The 24,934-nt window shown below is 27.3% G+C and overlaps 1 protein-coding gene across 1 annotated transcript; it reads left to right on the plus strand.

Annotated features, from left to right (window-relative positions):
- The first annotated feature begins 13,688 nt into the window (after window positions 1-13,688).
- LOC110656054 (transcription factor MYC3) lies at window positions 13,689-15,562 on the plus strand. The gene has a single exon (XM_021812581.2). The coding sequence runs from the start codon at window positions 13,813-13,815 to the stop codon at window positions 15,238-15,240; it is 1,428 nt and encodes a 475-aa protein (XP_021668273.2). The 5' UTR covers window positions 13,689-13,812; the 3' UTR covers window positions 15,241-15,562.
- The last annotated feature ends 9,372 nt before the right edge of the window (window positions 15,563-24,934 follow it).

A 24,934-nucleotide genomic window follows, 5' to 3' on the forward strand; every position in this document is an offset into this window, starting at 1 on the left:
CCATTACCGGCCGGCAAAAACCTTTATCATTTTCTAATTTAACTAATTTGGATTGTTATTATTATTATTATTATTATTATTATTATTATTATTATTATAAAAAAGAGAGGAAAAATTAAGCAACCAAAATTTTATTATTTGGCCTATATTATTTTATTTTTCATCACAGCATATTGTTCCATTATTTTTATTTTGAGAAATTAATCTCTTCATTATGTATTATTTAATAGTTAAACGAATTATCTATCTTTATTAATATAATATGTGTAAATTAATTCCTGCAACTAATTAATTGCAATATTAAAAAAAAGTGCCACATAATATATATAATCAAGTTAAACAAAATATTTTAAAAATAAATTAATTAAGAGAGAGAAAAAAGAAAATTTTAATTTATCGTTTGAGATGTTAAGAATTGAAATTAAATATATCATTTTTAAAATTTTCTATAAGAGTAATGTATTTTTATTATATACCTTTTTGTAATATAAATAATTTTTAAGAGACACAATAGCATATATTTAATAAACGATATATTAACTTTTCATATCATCTAAAATATAATTATGTCTTTTTATGATAGAGTGAATACTCATTTCTCATCCACTGGACCTGGGTCCTGGTCAGGGGCCAGTTTCGGTCCAGGGAACCATCGATTCTTTGATGCTAAGAGGCTTGAACTGAAATTAATTCGAATTCAGACAGTTTGAATCTGTAACACCCCAAGATTTTAAATTTTATTATTTATGAGTATTTTTGGTATTTTAATTTTATTTAAATTTTTGAAATTTTTTTGACATTTTTCAGATTTTAAAAATCGGGTTCAATTTTCCGAAAATATAAACTTTGATGATTTTTAAAAATTAATTTAAAGACCACGTGGCAAAACTAAAAATATATTTGGAGTCTACGTATTTTTCTGAGTTTTCTGAAATTTTTTCGGAATTTTTGGACCTCGTTTTCGGTCTCGAGGCAGAGTAAAAATTTAAAATTTTGTATTCTGAATCGAACCTGCCGAATCGAACCGGACCGGATCGGACCGATCGAATCGGACCGGCCTTTTTCCTTCTTCCCTTTTTCTTCCCCGCGCGCGTCGTCCCTCTCCCTTTTCTCTCTCGTTTCTCTCTCCCCACCCCACCGCCGGCCACCACCGCCTACCTCACCGATCGGGCGCGCGCCACCCTCCCAATGGCCGGTCGCCCAAACTGCAGAAAAATGCACGCGAACGCCTGCGCGTGCGCCGCTCGACTTCCCGGCCGTCCGCCGATCCGCCACCAATTGGACCGGTCTTACATCAAAATCATCTAATCGGCTAGAGCTTTCCATAGACACAAAGAACGCCGAAATCCATCCAATGGATTGTCCGATTTTTGCTCGGGAAGATTTTAGCCCATTTCGACTTTTGGGTTAGATTTCTCAAAACCGTGAATCCCACGAAAAACCGAGGCCACCAAAGACGCTCCATTCGTCGAGAGCTTCGCAACGACATAAATTTCGAATTTTTCCGACACCGTTTTTCGGTGGGTCCCACGGAACTCCGCAGTGTTTTTCCGAGCATTTAATGAGCTTAGAAAATTCTGAAAAATTTATGTACTAACCCCCGTGTTATGGGCTTCGTGTAGGTATCCTCGATTCGCGGAAATTCGGCGCTGACAGTGGTTCGCAAATTTGGGCCGCATGCACCGTTACTGGAAAAGTCCCCGAATTGGATCGAGGTTTTGGCTAGCCCCCCATTGTCAAACGTCCCGAGCGCGTTCCCGAAGTCGGAATCGGCAAAGGTAAACCCGAACCTTGCTTTTTCGTAATTTTCTAGTGCTTAAATAGGATTAAAAATCCATAAAATATTCGTGGTAGCTTAGAAAATTACGATTCTTTTTGCAATAGCTTAGTAATATTGCTAAGGATCGCGGGGCAAAGTTTTATAATTTTTAGAGCTTGTTTGGGCAGTTTTTGCAAAAATGATCAATAATAAGGACTAAATTGAAATTTTACGTATATTGATGGATGATTGATTTGATGGGCGGGAGGGGTGTGTGATGTGATTGAGTTGTGGGCATATGGATTGTGAATATAGGAGTGTGTTTTGAGCTCTTTTGCGAGTTGGGTAGGTCCTAGGTATAGGGAGACTCGCCGATTTTCGCACGACTTAGGACGTATTGGTCTTTTCTTTGTTTGTATTGAGTCAAATTTATTAAATGATTGTAATAAAATTGTCGGGTGAGCCGATGCCTTTCTTCCTCCGCCTCACCGCCTCGGTGACCATCACAAGTCTGTGAGTAGAATATTAATTTTAATTGTAATTTCGATATTATTATATGTTCAAGATGCCCATGCATCACTTATATGCATATATTTATGTAGTTAAACTCTAGGCACGATTTATGTTGCATTCATAATTGATGTGCCATGGTTGTTGTTGTGGTAATTTGGAGCAGCAGCGTATGCGTTGGCGTCGCGTGTGATGTGGTGTGGACTATGGACAGATCGGGACGATCCGGCTTGAGTAATTCGCTGGGACCCGATCCTTCGAGGGGTAGTCACGGCTTGAGTAATTCGCTGGGACCCTCGATTTGGTTATTAAGTGGAAGTCCGAGCTTGAGTAATTCGCTGGCACCGGGTTGGATTTAAGAGAGTCAGTATAGGGATCACTCCCATATGTTATGATTGATACTACAGGTGTGTGAGTGCTCCAAATTACCTTTTGATGTTATGATGTGAAAATGTTGTTGATGTTGCATTTCACTCTACAGGTGCATTAGTTCTAGATAGTTATAGAGATTATGGTTAAAATTGATATTTTACTCTCGAAGTCGAACGCTCACTCTGCTCAATATTTTTCAAAGCACAGGAGGATTTTAGTTTGGTTAACCTGCTTTTCTCCCTCGCAGGTCAATTTTTACTGTTTGTATAAACTTCTAAAATCTTATAATTTCAGCATGTCTTAGTAATGTTATATGATTTGGGTCCAGAACTAAATTATTATTTTGGGACTCAGAAACTTAATATGCTATGCATGTTTGATGGATTGGATGAGGGAGCTGAGCTCCCATTTATTATTATGTTGATGAGTATGTGGAGGGTGAGCTGAGCTCCCCAATTGACTATATATTGTGTTTACAGGTCGGGTGAGTCGAAAACTCCCCGTTGGTAAGTTCATTTTATGGCCGGACTCTGTCCATTTGTTTTCTTGATATTGGGCCCAAATGGGCCTTAGAGTTGGGTTAATGAACAGTTAGGCTTACTACGGGCCTCGGGGGCTTTAGGCTGGCCCAGGTCCTAGTGCCGGTCCGGCCCATAGGTTGGGTCGTGACATAATCGATTTCGATTCGATTACAGTTTTGGAGCAATTCTGTTTATGGTTTCAATTGGACTCGGTCCACTCCGATTTCAGACGGTTTTAGTCTAGCTTCGTTTTGATAATTTTAAATTAATATTTTTAAAAAATTTAAATTTAAATTTAATAAAATTAAAAATAAAAAATCAACATTCATTTTTAATTAAATAATATCATATTCAAACTTCTAATAATGATTAAACTGACCATCTATTAATTAGTTCAAATCATGATTAACAAAATAATTTTATTTATAATAAATTTAATAAATCTTTATTCATATCCCAATTCACATCAATTATTGGAGCAATTCTGTTTATGGTTTCAATTGGACTCGGTCCACTCCGATTTCAGACGGTTTTAGTCTAGCTTCGTTTTGATAATTTTAAATTAATATTTTTAAAAAATTTGAATTTAAATTTAATAAAATTAAAAATAAAAAATCAACATTCATTTTTAATTAAATAATATCATATTCAAACTTCTAATAATGATTAAACTGACCATCAATTAATTAGTTCAAATCATGATTAACAAAATAATTTTATTTATAATAAATTTAATAAATCTTTATTCATATCCCAATTCACATCAATTATCATAGGGTGTGACGAAATTTTTACACTGATTGAGTTCACATCAATTATATTCCACTAAAATTCTAAAACTATTCTGTTTAATTCAAAAAAAAAAATCTTTCATTTAGTTGTAATATTCTTCTATCTCAGTCCCAAATTTTATTTAATTTGAAATACAAATATTTTTTCATAAATAATTTAAAAAATCTAGAAAATTTTCAATTTACATACCAACATATTTTACATAATATACATGCATTAATATAACATTTTAACAAATAATAAGCTTATTTTCTTTAAAGGAAAAAAAAAAACTCATTCTTATATAAATTATTTTCTCAAGTATTAATAATAACAAAATTTATAAAAATTCACCAATTAAAAGAAAATTCCTTTTTAGATATTTCTACATCTTAAGTACATAAGAGTATATTTTTGAATTCATTAAATTTCAATAAAATTAATAATATAAAATATACTAATTAATTTCAAAAATTCATAGAAATTATTGTTTACCTCATTTTAGAACTGTCAAAAATTTAAAATGCTTAGAATCATCTAAATAATATAGAAAAAATATTAAAATAAATAGAAAATAAATTTCAAATTAAACCTAAAAATCTAAATATGTTATTTAACTTAAACAATTCATAAAAATTATTGTGTATCTTAGTTGAGAATGTTAAAAATGCTCACAACCATATATATAATTTAAAAAAAAAAATTTTAAAAATAGAATTTTAAAAATTTTAAATTGAACCTAAAAATTTAAAATATGTAAATTAAATTAAAAAATTGATATAGATTAATGTGTAGCTTATTTGAGAATGGTCTAAGAATTAAGTATACTAAAAAAATAATCTAGGAAAAATATATAAAAAAAAAATTTTGAAAAGTTTTAAATTAAACTAAAATCAGACTGAACTGTTAGTTCGAATCAATTGGTTTAGAGCCGATTTCAATTTTGGTTCACAAGAGGGAGAATTGTAACTGGCCCGCCACTTCCACTGACCTGGTCTAGTTCAAACCTCAGAACCATTGACTCGGTTTGACCCTAAATTTGACTCAGACTGACCTTGATCTTGTTCACAATCTGAATCGAACTGTGACTAGGCTTATTGCCCACTATTTCTTTAGTTATATAGAGAATAAAAAGGAATCAAATAAAAATGAACATACTCCAATGCAAAAGGATCAAAACGAGCAGTTGAAGAATGGCGGAAAGAAAGGTTGCTCGTGCATGCTTAGCCGGTTTGTAGATATTTTTGAAGCAGACGACCCATAAGAAAGAAATGTCGACAGACATTATGATGGAATTCACAGATTCAAACGAATGAGATGCATTCACTGTTCATCTCTCTGTTTTGAGTTTGAGTTCAGTTAAAGGTTTTATCTTTTTCATAATATAATTAATTTATCTTTTATATAAAATAATAATAATTTATTTGCTGTAGTGTTGGGCCTTTAAGACATTGACCTGGGCCAACAAAATCTGCCATTAAAAAATTAACACCCAAATCAAAGGCAAACGGGAGATTAGAAAATATCAAGGGGACCGGCTACTGTGTAAACTTAAAACCACTCATTTCAATATTCTCAACTATGAGATTAGTCATATATTATGTCAAAGCTTGGAAATGAGAACAACGTATAATTAAGTTGTGGTTGATTATATTAGTAATTAATACATTAACCAAATATTATATAATGTTCAACTTTTGTGTACTTTGGTTGCTAATATTAAGCTATAAAAAAAATTGAAAACCCGATGGTGTCATTATGGACATCATTCCACTGCCACTTTTTTTTTTTTTTTTTTTTTTTCAGAGTGGGAACCAACCGTATCAACGTACGGCCAAGTCTTGAAATTTATGCAATTTCTAAAGTTGCCTTCCAAAAACACACACCATTGCACCATTGCCGGTCAGCAAAAACCTTTATCATTTTCTAATTTACCTAATTATTATTATTACTACGTTCTCTTTATAAGAAAGAGAGGAAAAATTAAGCAACCAAAATTTTATTATTTGGCCTATATTATTTTATTTTTAATTAAGGTATATTAATCCATTATTTTTATTTTGAGACATTAATCTCTTCATCATATATTATTTAATAGTTAAACGAATTATCTATCTTTATTAATATAATGTGTGTAAATTAAATTCTTGCAACTAATTAATTGCAATATTAAAAAAAAAAAAAGAAGTGCCACAGAATATATATAATCAAAGTTAAACGAAATATTTTATAAATAGATTAATTAAGAGAGAAAAAAAAATTTTAATTTATCATTTGAGATGTTAAGAATTGAAAATTAATATATATTTTTTAAAATTTTCGATAAGAGTAATGTATTTTTATTGTATGCCTTTTCATAATATAAATAATTTTTAAAAGATAATTAGCATATATTTAATAAATGATTTATTAACTTTTCATATCATCTAATATATATATACATATTTAAATATGCATTTTATTGTATTAAACAAAGCTCTTTAAATAAGCTCATCAACTATTTCTTTTAAAATAGAGAGAATAAAAAGAATATTTTATTAAAGAAAAATAAAATATTAAAATCAAATACAAATCAACATATTATGTATATATATAATCATCCACTATTTCTACTTCTTCAATTAATAAATAAATTTATTGCTCTTTCAAATAATAAGTAGCATTGGGAAAATTTTAAAATGAAAAAAAAAAAAAATCATTAAAGCTTGACTTAAAGTCGGCCTAACGATTGCTTTATAACTTTTTATGAATTGTGCCGACCACCACTGAGCTGATTTATTATGTAATATTACCTCAGACTAATTTTTATCTCTACTATTTTTTTAAATTATTTTATTTAAAATTATTTATCATTTTTAAAAAAATTAAAGTGTTTTAATTAATTTTTTTAATTTTATTCTTATTTTTATTTAAATATAATAATTATTTTTATAATTTTTTATAACTCATTTTATCCCTTTCTCTTTTAATTAAGTAGGATAAAAAGATAATTTAATCAAGTTGTAAAGAATTTTTTTTATAATTTAGATGATATAATTATAAAAATCTTAAATTATAAATAAAAGTAAATAAAGATAGTGCAATTTATATTTTTTATTTTTAAAAATATATAAATTTCATTTATTTTTAAAAATTTATTTATTCACTTATTATGAAATTTATTAATTATAGTAGAAATCAAAAGAAAGAAATGATTTTTTTTTTATTATATAAACATATAACTCATTAATTATTGTGGATCTGTATTGAAATTTTCTTTTAAAATATTCTTGATTAGGGCATGATAATTCGGTCGATGAAAGCCATCATAATATATGGTCCCATATAACGTAAACAATGACTTGATGGCCTATATCCAATCATTTTTTAGCAAGACTGAGAATTGATGTCTGATTATCAAATTCATGATATGTACTATTTTAATTTGCAATTTTCAAGTCAAGCAATGATTAGTCAACCACCCATTACCATTTGCACTTTTAAGTCAATTACTGGCGATTCCTCGGCTTATATGCCTTTGAATATATACAACCTTTTCCATAATGAGCACAAACAAACGTTCTTCCTCTTCATATTGAAATAAATAATATAATATATAAGTGAATTAAATTATACTAAAAATTAAATTAAAAACAAATACAAAATTGAATTTCAACAAAAATTAATTGTGGTTTATTTTTTTTTTCTTTGGCATCGGCAGAATCCATAGCCTTCAAGTTTGAATAGTCAGGGCCTTTCGATTAGGCTACAGAGCCGCAGCCTCTGGCCCATTATGGTTCGGAGCTTCTAGTTCTGTCCAAGTACACAATGCACCCAGTTCAGAAATATATATATTTTTTTTCTTTTTACATGATTAAAAATAACCAAACATATGCAATAACCGAAATAAAAAACAAACAGTAAGTTCTTTTAAAATAATAATATTTAATAATAATTAAGATCTTAAAAAAGACAAAGTTAAAAAAAATGATTTTAAAAAATTATTTAGATATTTTAAAGTTTTATTATTAAAATATATAAATTTAATTATAAATTAAATTTTAATAATTTTTTAATTAATATATTTAATGACTTATTATTATTTTTTTTAATGTTAAATAAAGGCTATAATAACAGACAAAGCACCTTTTGGTACGTAAATGCCAATGAGGCTTATACTCATAGAAAAAACTACACATCATGATGACTATACACCAAAAAGTCTTTTCTCAATCGTTATAAAATTCACACGAGTGGAATGTTCAATTTATAAATTATTTTATTCAGAATACTAATTTTATTTTAAAGGAAAGAGAAAGACTTTCTATTAGATAAGGCAAAGACATGAATGTTTGACATACAATGAAATTGGTTTGTATGAAAAGCCGCCCATGGAAATCACGTGCATATATTATTATTATTATTATTATACTGTTACTAGTCGCCGCTAGCCAAAGGGACCTCTTTTGATGCCTTTCCTTCGAAGTGTACAAAATCATCTCTCCATTAAGACATAAATAGAAACATGATGGCTAAAGGAATCCTCTGGGGGATGTATCTGACTGTAATATCTTTCAATGCATGTAAGTGGTACTCCTTACCCTTCCATTATTAAAAACAAAATAGTTTATGATTCGCAATGCAAAATTAATAATACATTAATATATTTTAACAAGTACTTTTAACAACGGAGACTAGGTATCATTCCGCAGATAATTATGCACCTTTTACCTTGGTGAGCAGAAGCTAAACTTGCAAAGTGGGAATCATTGATCTCTGAAGAGTCTGAACTGAACATGCCTTACAAACAAGAACTAAAAACAAGAGGCCTCCCTGCAGAACTTAACAGAGCACACTTTATGTTCCAGAAAGGACAATGAGATCACAGTGGTTGAATTTTCATTCCGTCAGTCCAATGCAAACCAAATGATATAACATAGAAACCTTCTCAATAATAACAACAAGAATGCACAAAATTACCTGCAACCAAATTTAAAACTAGACAATAGGAGGAAGATGAATTTGGGAAAACATTGGTTGGTTCGAGTGATAATTCGTGCTTGAAACTTGTAACTGCTATACATAGATCCAAATCAGTACTTACCACTATGGTCCTATTTGCCTCATCCATCAATGATGCACGAGCAAGCACTTCTCTAATTTCAATCCCCTGAAGTAAAGATAACTCACAAAGAATTATGAACTAAACTGATGTCGACAAACATAACAGATTTTGAGTTCGATGGCCATTTACCTGAAGTGCTGCTGGAAGTAGGCAAACTGCTGACATTTAGGATGTCCTACCACCCACCCAATCAAACATTGGGAATATAGCTGGCCAACCCTCAATTCCAGCAGTGTTGTCTTGTATAAAATTGTTTAAGTACTTGTACGGAAATTACAATTCGCCATTAAAATTATAGTTCCCCATTTATATTAGTAGAGTGTAATAAAAGAATCTTAAAGAATGTAAAGAGTGTATTATATGAATTTTAATGGGTGAATATTTGCAGCCACTAAAAAAAAAGGTATTTTTTATAATAATATTTATAAATATTTATATATTGATTTTAAATAAATAGAATTTAAATGAGTTTGTACATTATTTGGATAATAATAAGATGAATTAATAATGAATTAAATTGGTTACAATGTATATATATTATGGAATTCTAATAAGATATATATATTCGGACAATATATTATTAGACTCGATTTTAACAAATTATACTCATTTTATATTTAAAATGAATTTAATTTTTATATTAGACACCATTACTCTAATTTATTTAAATAAATAAATAATTAAATATAAAATATGTTTTTAATTATACCCTGTTTATTATATCCCAAGCTAGTTATGAATTCAATAGGTTACATGCATAAATTCGTGAATTAATCAGACATAAAAAGGAGTATTACTTGGTCAATAGCTATAATTATTTATTATTTAAAAGAGAAAAGATTCCATTGGCGTAGATGGGCTTGTATGCATGCATGTAAATATTCAAAATGAAAAGCTCGTTAGTGCTTGGTTTGACAACTTATATATGAGAGTTCAATTTCCACAGCGATATGCTTGAATAAGCAAAAGGACAGATATAGTTTTGTGCTGTACTTTGGGCTTTTCTGACTTGAATTGTCTATTGTTCTTGGAATTTCCTAGTCGCCTACGCAAATATTTTTAGTCTTGCAAGTGCTCGCCTTGGGCCCTACTTTCACACCATCAACTTTGAATTTTAATTTATATGACTCAAATTTTAAAATCTCTTTTTCTTAATATTTCAAGTTGGATTTCTTGCTTCATTTTATAGTTGAGTTATTTCCTGCTGGTTTGTCCCGATCGACCATTATTTTTCTTTGACTACTTTTTTCTGCATTTTATTTTGTCATATAAAAAAAAAAACTACAAAAATAGTTTGGAGGAGAGGGATCAGGTGTCCCACTAATAACTATAATTGCTAAGGACAGATATGAAGGCAGGAAAAAAAGAAAAAGAAAAAGAATTTGTAGGAGATGGCAGGCATGTTTCATGTGCCTTAGTGTGAAACTAGAAATATGCTACGATGGAAAAAGAATTTTCCCTTTGGACGGTTTCCAAAATCCAAATTAACTTGACATTGCAATTTTTTTTTAAAATAGAATATAATTATAATAATTTTATCATAACAATTAATTATGATAAACTGGAATAGTATTCGGACTCTTCAGATTTCTGATTAGCCAATCCATCACTAAGATAGTTGAGAAATCATGTCATACCTCCAAGAACTAATCATACTATTCCAGCACAAGGCCAATTAAGGTCTTGTTTCATTCATAATATCTGCTTCTTACAAAATTCACTTTATTATACGAAATAAAGATTGAAGTAATTTTCTGAAAAAATTATTAAAAAAAATTAGAAATAATTTTTTTTTGTCTTAAATGTGTCATTTTTCTAAATAAAAAAAAATTAGAAAGCTAGTTTTTTAAAATTTAATTAAGAATTGGATTGTTTTACTTTGTAACAAAAAGTCTTGTTTTCCAACTGTTTTCCATTTAGAAAATAATGATTTTTTTATAATTAAAATTATATTATAATTATCTATAATTAAAAAATAAATAATTTTAATAACAGATTGAATTTTAAATATATTTCATAATGATATATTTCTTTTGAATAAGAAAGATATGAGCTTTTTTTTTAATTAGAAATTTTATTATTGGGAGGTAAATGTATTTTTTTTATATTTTTTCTTTTTTTTATAAAAATTAAAAATTAAATTGTTTTATAAAATAAAAAATAAAAATTATTTTCTACAAGTAAATAAACCCTCAATCAAGAATAACCAAATAAGCTGAACATCATTATTATTATTATACTTATCTAAGGTAAATTATTAGGTGCACTCAGTGTATGTGTACCTTTACTAATAAAATCGTAGGTTTCATCTTTTTATTTTTATTGTGTAATTATTTTTATGTGAGTATGTGGTGCACCACTATTTTTTAGTACACTAGGTGTACTCAATAATATGTGTATTTTATTTTTAAATAAAGTGAAAAATAAATTATTAAATAATTATTAATATCTATAAGTTATAAATAAATTATAAATCTTAAACCCTTATTGCATATTATATTATTAAAATAAATCATATATATATATATATATATATATATATATATATATATATTAAATTCTATAAACCCTTATTAGCTGTTGTTTCATTAAATGGTATCACGTTAAAAGAAACCTCAATTCTTTAACAAAACTATGGTATAGCGAATTTAGGAATTTAAAAAACAGTAAAGGCTTATATATTAATTTTCTAGTCTCCCTTACGTATGAAGAGCTTGGTATTATAGTTGTATTAATATAACTATTAAGTTAATAATTAATTAATTAATTTTGCTTATATAACATTCAACTCATTATTATTCTATTGGAGAATTTTAATAGAAATATATAATATAATTATGCATTTTTATATAATAACGGGTAGGATTATTTTTTGTTGTGTATTTGATTGACAAAAACTTTCATTGAAAATAAAAATGAAATTAATTATGAAAGTCCACATGTACATTGATTTCAGCCGAATTCTGAGCAGGAATGCACACTGCTATTTATTAACAAAAGTGCAAATTATAATTAAATTCTTAGGCGTGTTTGATAAAAAGTTAAAAAATTAATTATTGAATATTATTTTTATAAATTTTAATTTTTAAAGAATATAATTATTAATTTAGGTTTTCTAAGATTAATAATTAATTTAAATAAGACATAAATATTAATAAGGTAATATTTAAATAATATTAATAAGGGATTAAAAGTTTTAAGAGTAATAATTATCCCTTATTGACCTCATACTAAACACCCCCTTCAAAGTTTGACAAAATTTATATATTAGTTCCTATTGTAAGTTTGATAATAACAATTTGATCCTTAATTAGATTTTATTTCTACTTTTTATATTTTATTTTTATTAACAAATTAGCTCTCAAAATTTACAATTTATAAAGATCAAATTATTAATAAAAGTAAAATATGAGGTTCAAATTATTAATGAAAATAAAATTTATGAATCAAATAATTATCAAACTTAGGTTCCATTTGTTTTACATAAAATATTTTTTTGGAAAATATTTTTTCCATTTTTTTGTGTTTGGGACAGTCAGAAAAATTGGTGAATGGAAAATATTTTCCTGATAAAAGAGAAAATTAAGTCATTTTTAAGGAAAATAACTTCCATTTTTTAAAAAAAAAAAGTCATTTTTCACTTTCTAAACTTTGATAATCTTATTAAAATATGAATACACTTATACATACATAAAATAAATGCCTTTCATTATTTTAACATTACAAACAAACAACGGAAAAAATTTTCATAGAAAATATTTTTCATACATAAATTATTTTCTATGAAACAAATGGAACCATACACTAAAAATTAATCTATGAATTTTGTTAAATATTAGGAATTTAATTGTTATTTACCGTTAACAAAATTTGCGCTGGTCATAACCAAGCCAACCGATGCAGCAACACAATTGTTATTTTTATTTTAACTATGTATGAATTCCATTCCGTAAGAGAAGCCTTTCAACAAGCAAAATAGAAACGATATATAATTCTATTGTTTTATTTTTTTTTTTTGGTAAATTGAAAATTAATAATTTAATATTCACTAAAACTTAATAATCACTCTGTTCTCATTGCAGGATAAATTATTACTAATCAGGTAAGATTAACAATTAGTAATTTTATACTGTTTCACTTATGTATTTATGATAATACATACTTAGTATAAAGTTGTAATATGTTAATTATGAATGAATAAAATTTTTCATACTTTCCATCAAATAAAATAAGAAAATGCCAACATCATTGTAATTAATATGCTAAACATATACCATTAATGCTTTTATTATGGAAATGATTTTTTTTTTTTTAACTAAAAAAAAGTACTACGCCAAAATGTCAAGTTATTACTTACATAAGAAATATTATCTATTAAAATAAATATTTATAATATGACATTATTTTTACTTGCAATGAAAGAAGAAAAATATATGATAAAGGGAATAATGATCATAATGTAAGAGTGTGACAAGGTTCAATGAAACTCACACCGAGATTATACCAGAATTGGGACCATTAATGTCTACAATGTCAGGGCTTTGAGTTGAAGCTGATGCGAAACTCTTCCATGTGAAAATGGTGCAAAATCATTAAGGATTGTGACAAAAACAGTCCTCGAATGAATGTCTCTTCTTAAGTCTCCAGAATGCTTGTTTTCTAATCCTTATCACCTGCTTAAAACCCTTTGCCTGTCCATTTCCTTCTAGGAAAATTCTATTTCCAAAGACGAAAAAAAAAAAAAAAAAACACTACGGTGCAAAGAACGAATATTCATGGAAGAGATTATGCCCCCCTATTCTCCATCTTCACTTCTGTCAGTTTGTCAAGAATCCTCGCCCTCTCTCCAACAACGCCTCCATGTCATCCTTCAAAGCTGCCCTGGATGGTGGATCTACGCCATCTTCTGGCAGGTCTCCAAGAATGCCAGTGGCCACCTTGTTTTCTCATGGGGTGATGGCAATTTCCGTGGCTCTAAAGAATTTTTGACCAAACCTAGCAACACGCTGAACCAACACAAATCTGGATTCAATCTTGAAAGAAAAGCGTCTAAAGAGCTCCAAGCTCTTTTCAGTGATGACATGGACATGGACAGATTGGCAGACGCTTATGATTCTGATTATGGGTGGTTCTATAACGCATCCGCAACGCGAACTTTCGCTGTTGGAGAAGGAATTGTTGGCCAGACATTTGGTTCCGGAGGTTTCACTTGGTTGACTGATGATCATAGGCTACAATTATACCGGTGTGAGAGAGTTAAAGAGGCTCGTATGCACGGGATACAGACTTTGGTCTGTGTTTCGACTTCTTGCGGAGTTGTTGAATTGGGCTCTTCTCACATGATCAACGAAGACTGGAGCCTGGTGCAATTGTGCAAATCCCTTTTCGGTGCAGACGTCGCCTGCTTGATCTCCAAGCAGCTCAGCCACGAATCTCAGCTTCAAATTCCTGACCGAGGTGCTTCTTTCCTTGATATTGGAATGTTTTCATGTGCTCAAATGGAGACATTTCCAGAGAAGCAAAACGAAGGCGACAAAAAGAGAGATGCTTCTGCTTTTGGTCAAGGCCGGTCGTCTTCTGACTCTGGGCCTTCTGATTCTGATGTCAATTTGGCTGCTGGAAATACTAACGGCCGGTTCAAGAAAAGAGGAAGAAAAACAAATGGCAAAGAATTGCCTCTAAACCATGTCGAAGCGGAGAGGCAGCGGAGAAAGAGACTTAATCACCGATTTTATGCACTCCGATCTGTGGTTCCTAACGTGTCCAAGATGGATAAAGCATCTCTACTTGCAGATGCAGTCACTTATATAGAGGAGCTCAAGGCCAAAGTTGATGAATTGGAGGCCAAACTGCAAGCAGTGTCTAAGCAATCCAAGATTACTAGTACAATCATCTATGACAATCAATCAACCAATTACATGGTCAATCATTTGAGGCCTTCCTCGAGTTATAGAGATAAAGCGATGGAGGTGGATGTAAAGATTGTAGGGTCAGAAGCCATGATCCGTGTTCATTCCCCGGATGTTAATTATCCAGCTGCAAGATTGATGGATGCACTTAGAGAACTTGAGTTTCAAGTTCATCACGCAAGTGTGTCAAGCATCAACGAGATGGTGCTTCAAGATGTGGTGGTCAATGTTCCTGAAGGATTGACAAGTGAAGAGTTTATGACAAGTGCTATTTTTCAAAGAATGCAGAATTAAGGCAGCTTTCCGAAGGAATACCTCACCTGGAACGATACAGGAGATGTTGCCCAAGTAATTCAAGGGAATGCATACAGAACATCATCTTATGTGAAGCTACTCATAAAATACTATCAACATTATATCATAAAATCAATGTATGTATAATGGTTGCCCTGCAACCACTGATTATGATGGACTCCAAATGAGTCCACTACCTACAACCCGTTTGCTTTTCCTACCAATTTTGTGCCAGTTTTCTTTGCACTTTGCAGTAGTACCTAAGTTCACAAGGAACATCTATGTGAAAAAGCAAGTTCTGAATCCATTATTATAGTTTTTGGCATTGTTTCATTTTGAGAATATTAGTAAGGAATATATTGAAGACTTGTGGGGGATTTATGGACTAGGAAAGCCGACAACCTGCAATCAAAGAGAAGAACATTAATTAGCTAGTTTCTGGCATTATTGTTGTAGACAAGTAATTGTATACTGCTGGGATTAAGAAAGTCCCTCCCTTCGGATCTCTCTTAAGGATATGATGTGCATAGGGATCGCAACGTGTCGAGTTTTTGCGGGTATTCAATCCGATCAAAACCTAATAAAACGGGTTTGGGTATTATATAATCGGGTTTGGGACGGGTTCGGATTTGAAAAATAATACTCGTAGCGAGTTCGGGTTGGGTTCAAATTTTTTATATTGGGTATCCGTTACCCGAAATTGTTTGCATAAATATTTAATTAAATATGAAACATATATTTTTATAATAATATTTATAAATTTTTATATATTTTATTTTATATAAAATAGAATTTAAATATTTTATGAAATTATTAAAATTTTAAAATATAATTTATTAATTAAAAATTTTTTTATGCAAAATATTGATTAAAATATATTCAATTAAACGGGTTCGAGTTTTTTTCGGATAATAATAATCTGGTTTGGGACGGATTCGAGAAGTTGAGAATAAATTTTAAACGAATTTAGAATGGATTCGAGTTTTGATAATATTAATCGGATTTAGATTCGGATAGGTAATTTTTGCAGATATCCTACCCGTTGTCATTTCTAGATGTGCGCTTGCATTTCCCTCCCTCCCTCCCTCTTCTTCTTGGCAAGTCGCAAAGCACACTCGATCGAAGCCGCTCAACTTGAGCAGATTAGGCCAGCCTCCAGATCTCAAGAAGTACATGGACGAGAAGCTTCAAATCAAGCTGAATGCAAATACGATGGTAGTTGGAACACTTGGTGGATTTGATCAATTCATGAATATATTCTCTAGTTTAAAAAAAAAAGAAAAATTGATAAACCGAAAAGCTAATAAATCTATTAATTGATTTTTTTTATGACCTTATTCAAATTAATTATTAATTTTATATATTATACCTTAAAATTACAATAAATAAAATTTAGACAAAAGATAATTAGCCTCCCTCAACATTCTTGAAGAATTCTGCTTTGAAAATGAGGTAGGAACGTCATCGTATTACGTCTGTATGCTCTATAAAAATATCAGGTTGTAGCGATGCCCGATATTATAAGTAGTCCAACTTAATTTGGTTTAATTAAAATTTATCATTTCATTTAATTAATTCAGATTTTAGTTTTACTCATCTAATTTAGCATTTAAAAAAAAAAAAAAAAAAAAAACACAGCAGTAGCCCGTGAATGCTAGCTGTTTCCTTATCACCCAACCAAAACCTTCTCTCCCATTAATATGGGTTTCCGTTTTCATTTTCTTATATTGAAATTTTCATTTGGTGTATTATTCTACCACCAAAAAAAAAATCATATACTAAAATAGTTAATAACAATAAAATTTAAGAATTAAATAACTATTTATTTAATATTTAATTAATAAGCTATGTTAGAATACGCTTAGAAATTAGATAAAAGGATTTAAATGTCTGCGAAATAAAAAAAACTTAGAAATATGATAATAAATTTTTAAAAATACAAAAAAATTAATTTATTTATAATAACAAAGTTTAAAATCAAATTCAAGCCAGCGTGTCTCAATCGTTTTAAAAAGGCTTCGAAGCTTTCTAGGTTTGCTGTCTTTTTCTATCCGCCTTAGCCCTTTGCTCCTCCGTTTAACCGTTTTCACACTTGTGCCGCGTTTCTCCATTCGCCACCTGCCCCCTACAAACACTAATTCTCAATGATGCAATGCAATAAAATAATTAATCATCTATTTACATATATAATTACAATAAAAAAAAAAAATATATATATATATATAGACCACGATTTTCCCCACATAACTATAAGATTTTCCTACTTTGTTCTTTAATAAGGTTGATGGTCTTGGAATAGTAGAATCTCCTACTATCTAGAATTTTTTTTAAATAAATAAACTATATAATAATTAATATATATATAATATTATAATTTAAATTATATATAAATATATAATTATATTAAAATTATATAATATATTTAAAAAAATTAATATATACATTTAATTAATTCTTTGATTTAACATATGATTATTCGATTATCTTTAATAATGATGCACACCTTAAGTAAAGGAATAGCTATTCTTTAGAATATCTATGGGTATCTAAAAGGAAATGTCGATGGTGCAAGGGAATTGAAACGACAATATAATATATTGCTGTATAGAATTGAACTTTATTTGATGAATTCTCATATTTAAAAAGTTTAAAATTGTTAGACTTTATTTTTTTAATTAAAAAATTATTTTTAAAGAAATTAATTCAGGCAATAAGTGACATTATTTTATAAGAATTTAATTTATTTGATGATTTTTATTAAATACTCAAAAGATTATTATTTAAATTATATTTAATTTATAAATAAAATTATTTTACTTATCAATTATTTTAAATAATATAATTCAAATAAAGTCTATTATTTCTTAAATAAAAAAAAAATTCAGTACACAACACATGCACGCTTAAAAAAATATTCATGTTAAACTAGGAAAAAAAAAATAACATTAATTAATTCACGGCTCCAAAGACAAGTGGATTAGACCTTGGGCCATTGCAGCCTGAGTAAGCCCATTCTACTCTCCAGGCCTCAATGTAAATTTCATTTTTTAATTTTTGTAATAGTATTATTCAATATATTTTTACATTTGAATTCACAGCTAGAACTTATTTTAATCACTTGTGTTTAAAAAATTAATTAATATAAAATATATCATTATAAATTTATTAAGAATATTAAATTACAATTGGTACAGAAACTAGTTAATTTTTAAGTCAAGCCATAAAATGTGTTTCTAGGCCAAGTGACAATGGGCTTAGAGTTCACAGGTTGGTTGAGCTTCCATTCCATTAATGGATTGGGGTAACCAGTGAACATGAGACTGGAAGCCTAACTGCAAAAGTATATCCAATTTTTACCTAACCCATTTATATATTAATTAACATCATTAAAATTCTCTTAAATTTCAATTAATATAATTTCAATTATTAAATTTAAAATTAATAATTTATCGTTTACTATATAACTGTTGATGTTATAAATTATCAATCATCCATTTTAGTTTAAAATTTGAAAATTATTATAAATTATACTTAATTTCATGATCATAAACATGTGAAAAATAAAATCAATAACTTAATGTTAGTGGAAGGATTAGGGTGGGAAATGTTATAGGTTACTATGTCATGAGAAGAGCCTATATATAATTGTATTTGTAGGGCATGACAATCAATATCACAATCATAGCAGATGTTATCATGATTTGATTAATAGAACCCTTAAATGTTCTTTTAATTAAATCTTTATTTTCGATTCATTAATTATTTAATGGTTAAATGATTTTATTAATTTCATTAGCTATGGCATTTCAGATTTAAGTGAATTGAATTTTTATTTAAATTTGAATTTTATGATTAAAAACCATATAATTATGGTATTTATTAAAATTTTATTTTTTATATTCATTTTTTTATTATAAATAAGTATTGTCATCCTAAGAGGAAATCAAAATGGAAAAAAAAAAAATTTGATGATGGAAATGGGAAGAGTTTCTGTTCCTTCCTATTTAGATCATTATTAATTGATTTGCTGAATCATTGAATTTGTAAATTAAAATTCATAATTGAGTTTATATTCAACTCATTTACTTTTTCTCGTTAAATTGTTATGTTTTTATTCAATTTCCGATTTTTCTTTTATATTCTTTTTTTTTAATAAAATATTTAACAATTCAGTAATAAATAAAATCAATAATTTACGTTATATTTTAAATTATAAAAAAACTCATTCAAATTCTACAGAAAATAAATAAAATATCACTAATAGAAGAAAATAAAACCTCCATACTGGGGAGAATAAGACCTCAATATTTAGAAAAGAACCTTAGATTTATTCTTATTAGACACAAATTTAAGGAAAAAAAAAACTAAGAAAAAAATTATAAATGAATATAGATTTGATAGTTTATTAAAAACTAAAAAAAAACTAAAAAAAAAAAAAAATAAAGAAGATGGATTAGAGGTATAATAGAGAAAAAGAAAAGAGAAGAGAGGAGAGGAGACAATTCCAAACTCAAGAATGGTAAATTAGGCTTAAATTGAATCGATTAGGCTTACATTACATTCCAGACTAAGGCATACATCATAATCGGAAGTTGAATCGATTTAAACACAAATTAATTGAAAGGTGAGGCTATTTTCATAATCAATATTTGTATACTAATTATATTCATAATTTTGGAAAAATTACTCAAAATTGAAATTTTGAAAAAAAAAATATTCAAAGAGAACACCGATGAACCAAATTAAAATACCTTTAATATTTATTAATGTCCAACTCCCCTTCTGTTTATAAAATCCCATCCTCCATATCTCCTATATTTTCTCTCTTAAGTCCTAATGACCTTCCAAAATCACCGAAGAAGAATTAAAATTCACCGACTTAATCTTATTTTCTAGGTTAATTTTACTTAACACTAGTTTTAAAGCACGTTCTGGTAAATATAATCAAAATTTTTCTATAATTTAAGGTTTTTTTAGATAAAAAGTTAAAGGTTTGCATTAATTTATAAATTTATTCAAACATTTTAATTTTAATCATTTAACTAAATCTTTTAATTTAAAAAAAAATTAGTCAAAACTAAAATTTAGGAAGAATTTAATTTTACAAATTAAGATTTTGTGAAGCATTCATAAACACATAGCTTAAATGTAATGTTGTAAATTGATCAATTGATTTTTAATTTTCACTAAAAATTTTTCAGAATTGAAAGGTTTGAATAATTGATTCAAAATTAAAAATATCTTTGATAAAATTATAAAGTAATGCAAACGTTTAGCGTTTTTATTCAATTGATGATAATTTAATTATATTTTAATTAATTAATAACATGTTAAAAATGCAAGATAACTTTGATTTAAAAAGTGTCCCGTGGGAACAGTGGTAAGGGAATATTTAACTTGCTTTACATGGAGATTTTCGTTTATGTTGTGCGTTGCTTAGCAAAATCTTTTGAATATGAAAATACATTGAAATATTTTTGTTATTTTTATTAATCCAAAAATCTTTTTTTTTTTTAATAATATTAATCCAAGAATCTTATCCGACGTATATAGTACACAATTTGAGAATATCTACTATTCAAGAATCAAAATCGTACGTTTTTATTATTTTGAAACTTAGAATCAAAACACTGATAAACTTTCCTAAATAATTATTTATTTTATAAGTAAATTTTATAATATATACTGTAATTTAAATCCATATAATCAATCGGTTCTATACAAAATATTTCTGCAATGTAATTATCATAATTGCCAATTTATATGTTTTGAGGAAGGAGCTAAGCATATATTTTTATCATTAATATAATACAATGGGTATAAAAGACCTTGTGTCATGTAGCCATTAGGATAGGGATAAGTTGCACTCCCAACAATAGACGAAAGCTTCAAATTTAAATGTTTATTTTTCTGTATAAAATTAAGACTAATTAATAAAGTGAAACACAAAATAAAAAAGAAAGATTTTCAGCCAACCCATCTTCTCAAAGTTTCTTACTTGAAATCTCCATTCAAGTGCTTATTCAAGATGCTGGATTTGAATTGAATGGCTTGGAGATCATGGGTTTCACAATAGAACATATTTCCTAGTGCTATGCATGATTCCTAGAGATTCGATCCGAACTGAATCAAAAAATCTAATTTAATTAAATTAGAATAAAAAAAGAATTATTAATGTGAGAATCGAACTGAACCAAATCAAATTTGTTTTACTGTTTTGATTCAGTTCTAGTTCTTTATTAAGAATTTAACTAAAATTGAACTGAAATCGAACTGGAACGGAACCTAAAAACCGCTTTTATGCATATGTATTTTATATTATATACAATTAAGTTCGTTATACTAATAATTTTATTTGTTATTAATCATAAGTGTATGTATGTAACATAATATTAACTTTTGTTATTTTTAATTATAAATATATTAAATCACTTTATAGTCATTAATTATCTTATCAAATCACCTTTTGATCTTGTAGTATATACTTTTTTATTAAAATTTATATAATTAAAAAATATGTATAAAATAGTAGAATATATTTATTAAGATATATGTTATGAAGTGATTTAATTACTATATGTATTGTTTCATAGGATTGAGTTATGACACACTCAAAATGTCAGTGGTGTGATCCGAATAAAATATTTTGTAAGATATGTGGTGATAGTGGAGAATATGGGTCAAAACAATATGTAAGAGTTAGTATTAATAATTGAATTCACTAAATTTAATATTACATTAGCTATCTTATTTTTAATTTGAAAAGTGTTAATTATATTCTATAAAATTTTTATAAATATCTATTATATTAAAATTAAATTTATTTTTAATACTTAATATTATGAATCCAAATTTAAATTAGTAAAAATTATACATTGTCCAACAAAATTTTAACTTTAAAGAGTTGAATGAAAATATAATAAATAATTTCTCTAAAGTAAAAAATTGCATAGTTTTGTGCTATTGGCTTAGTTTACATTCATCCTAACTCATATTATACTCATTAGTTTGTTGTTATTTTATAATTTGGGTGAAAATATTATATAATTTATTATGTGTAGGATTAAGTGCTTACCACCATATTAAAAGTTTAAATTTTTAGCAGAGGCGCAATTCAATCCCTTAGAGCATAGTTGCCCAGGCGTTACGGGATGAAGGGATCTGAGCAGAACGCTAGGTCACTGAGCTATCTCCACTCAGTGCTAACAATCCACCTCCAATGCCTGCCAGGAATTCGAACCCATGACCTCGGCTCTGATATCAATTGTAGGATCGAGTGCTTACAACCTTGTTAAAAGTTTAAGCTTTTAGCATAGGTATAACTTTAATCCCTTATAACATAACAACTCAAAGCGCAATTAATGCGTTGAAGAGATCTAAGTAAAATGCTAGACCGCTGAGCTATTCCTACTTAGTGCCAACATTATAGATATTAGGTATTATCTTGTATTTTTATGTGAGAGTTGTTAGTTTGATTTTTAGTATTTCTCTTGAGTAAATTATTTTGTTTATGTTATTTTATTGATATTTTATTTTGATATTGGTATTGTTAATTTAACATTAGTGTTATTATTTTTATTGATATTTTGATGTTAAAAATATATAATTGTTGTTATTCTTTTAAAATGAATACAATAATACTGTAATTTTAAGTGTAAGAATCGAGAACTGAACTGAATTGGAACTGAAACTGAAACCAAAAGCAGAATCGAAACTATAATCAAACCGGAATTGAAAACACTTATAACCGAATTGAAACCATAATTGAAATTTGATTCCTCTTTTAATTTCAAAAAATAAAAAAATTAAAATTTAATTCTAATTATGATTCTTACAAATAATCAAACCAGAACCAAAACTCCATATACACAGGTCACCACTCACCAAGGACCTTAACAACTCAGGCCCCCATCATTGAAGAACTCGATATGCATTATGCTTATTTTTTCACGCATGCTTATCCATTTTCTTTTTGTTAATTGGTTCTTTTTTTTCTTTTTCTTTTTTTTTTTTTAATTTGAGAATGTTGCTCTTTATGAATTTTTACCCCCTACAAATTAATTCTTTGAGTTAATAAGGAAATGCTACACATCCAGCAATTAGAAGAATGTATATATATATATATATATATATATATATGAGTTAAATTATAAATTTAATTATATTATTAAAAATTACTATATAGTGGACTTAATTAAGAAAAGATGAATTTTCTTTTTTTTTTTAATTATAGTAAACTTTAAGATATTGCTTCAATTATTTTATATACATATATATATATGAGTTAAATTATAAATTTAATTATATTATTAAAAATTACTATATAGTGGACTTAATTAAAAAAAGATGAATTTTCTTTTTTTTTTTTAATTATAGTAAACTTTACGATATTGCTTCAATTATTATTATTATTATATATATATATATATATACTCCACTTATTTTATAAAAAATATTTTTGTATTTTCTAACATTTAGAGTATTTAGGAAAATGGATTAATAATATTTTCCTAATTATAAAAAAAAATTAAGTCATTTTTAAGAGAAATAACTTCATAATTTAAAAAAAGAAAATTATTTTTCATTTTCTAAATTTCAATAATTTTATAAAAATATAAAAATATTCATTTTTACATAATATAAATACATACTATCAGTAAAAAAATATTTTTTAATATTTTAAATGAAAAACATTTTTATGCAAAAATTAATTTCTATAAAATAAATAGAGTCTAATTTTAATTTCAAGTATTTAAAATTTAGCTCCAAATCATTTTTAATAATTTTAAAATTATTTAATTCTTAAAATTGTTTCGCATCATTTTCAGTTTTACACCAAAGGCAATGTAAATGTTTCACACGTTACAATGGTGCTAAATGATTGAGATGAACTTTTAATTGATCGTTGCACTGAAATCAAGGCCGAAACAAAAACATTTTACTTGGGATGCTAAGCTTAATTAAGGTGTAAGTATTATGTGATCTATTCTTTAAAAGGGCTTGCATAGTATTTCCCCAAATTATTTTATTAATACTCTCCTCAAATTAAAATGTTATTGATAAAAATCAATTAAAAGGTTGAATTAAATTGGAATGTAATTTATTTCAGATAGAGAGTTATAGATATAATTTGCATTAGCCATTAGGTGATATTTGCTCCTAATTTTCTTTTACATATATTGAATGTTGTGTTGTTGACCTTTTAATCGGTCGTTGTGAGGAATTATTATTATTATTATTATTATTATTATTATCTGCAAATTACCATAATGTTAAGTAAACTTTTAATTTTAAGATATTGGGAGGTCATTTCCCTTATAATCAATTTTTTTTTATTTTAATATAATATTTTTTTATATAAATTTATTAAAAGATGTTGTAAACTATTATATTGCTTTATTTTTTTTTCTATTTTATATTTTTAAAATTTTATTTTTTATATTTTAAAATGATATATATAAAAGAAAAGTAATCAGATTAGATTTGATTGTCGGAACGAATCTATTTATTATCGACTTAAATCCCCACACAATTTGTAAGATAGTTAACAAAAATAATAAAAAATTCATACATGGCCCCTCCAAAGTTTTTTCATGTCCCCACCAAAATTATATTTCAATAAAGTTTTTCATAAAATCGAGAAAATGACTTATAATTAATTGTTTTCTTAATTTTAAAAAAAATAAATTATCAT

Source organism: Hevea brasiliensis, chromosome 16, assembly GCF_030052815.1.
Source record: "Hevea brasiliensis isolate MT/VB/25A 57/8 chromosome 16, ASM3005281v1, whole genome shotgun sequence".
In the NCBI taxonomy this organism is placed as follows: Eukaryota; Viridiplantae; Streptophyta; class Magnoliopsida; order Malpighiales; family Euphorbiaceae; genus Hevea; species Hevea brasiliensis.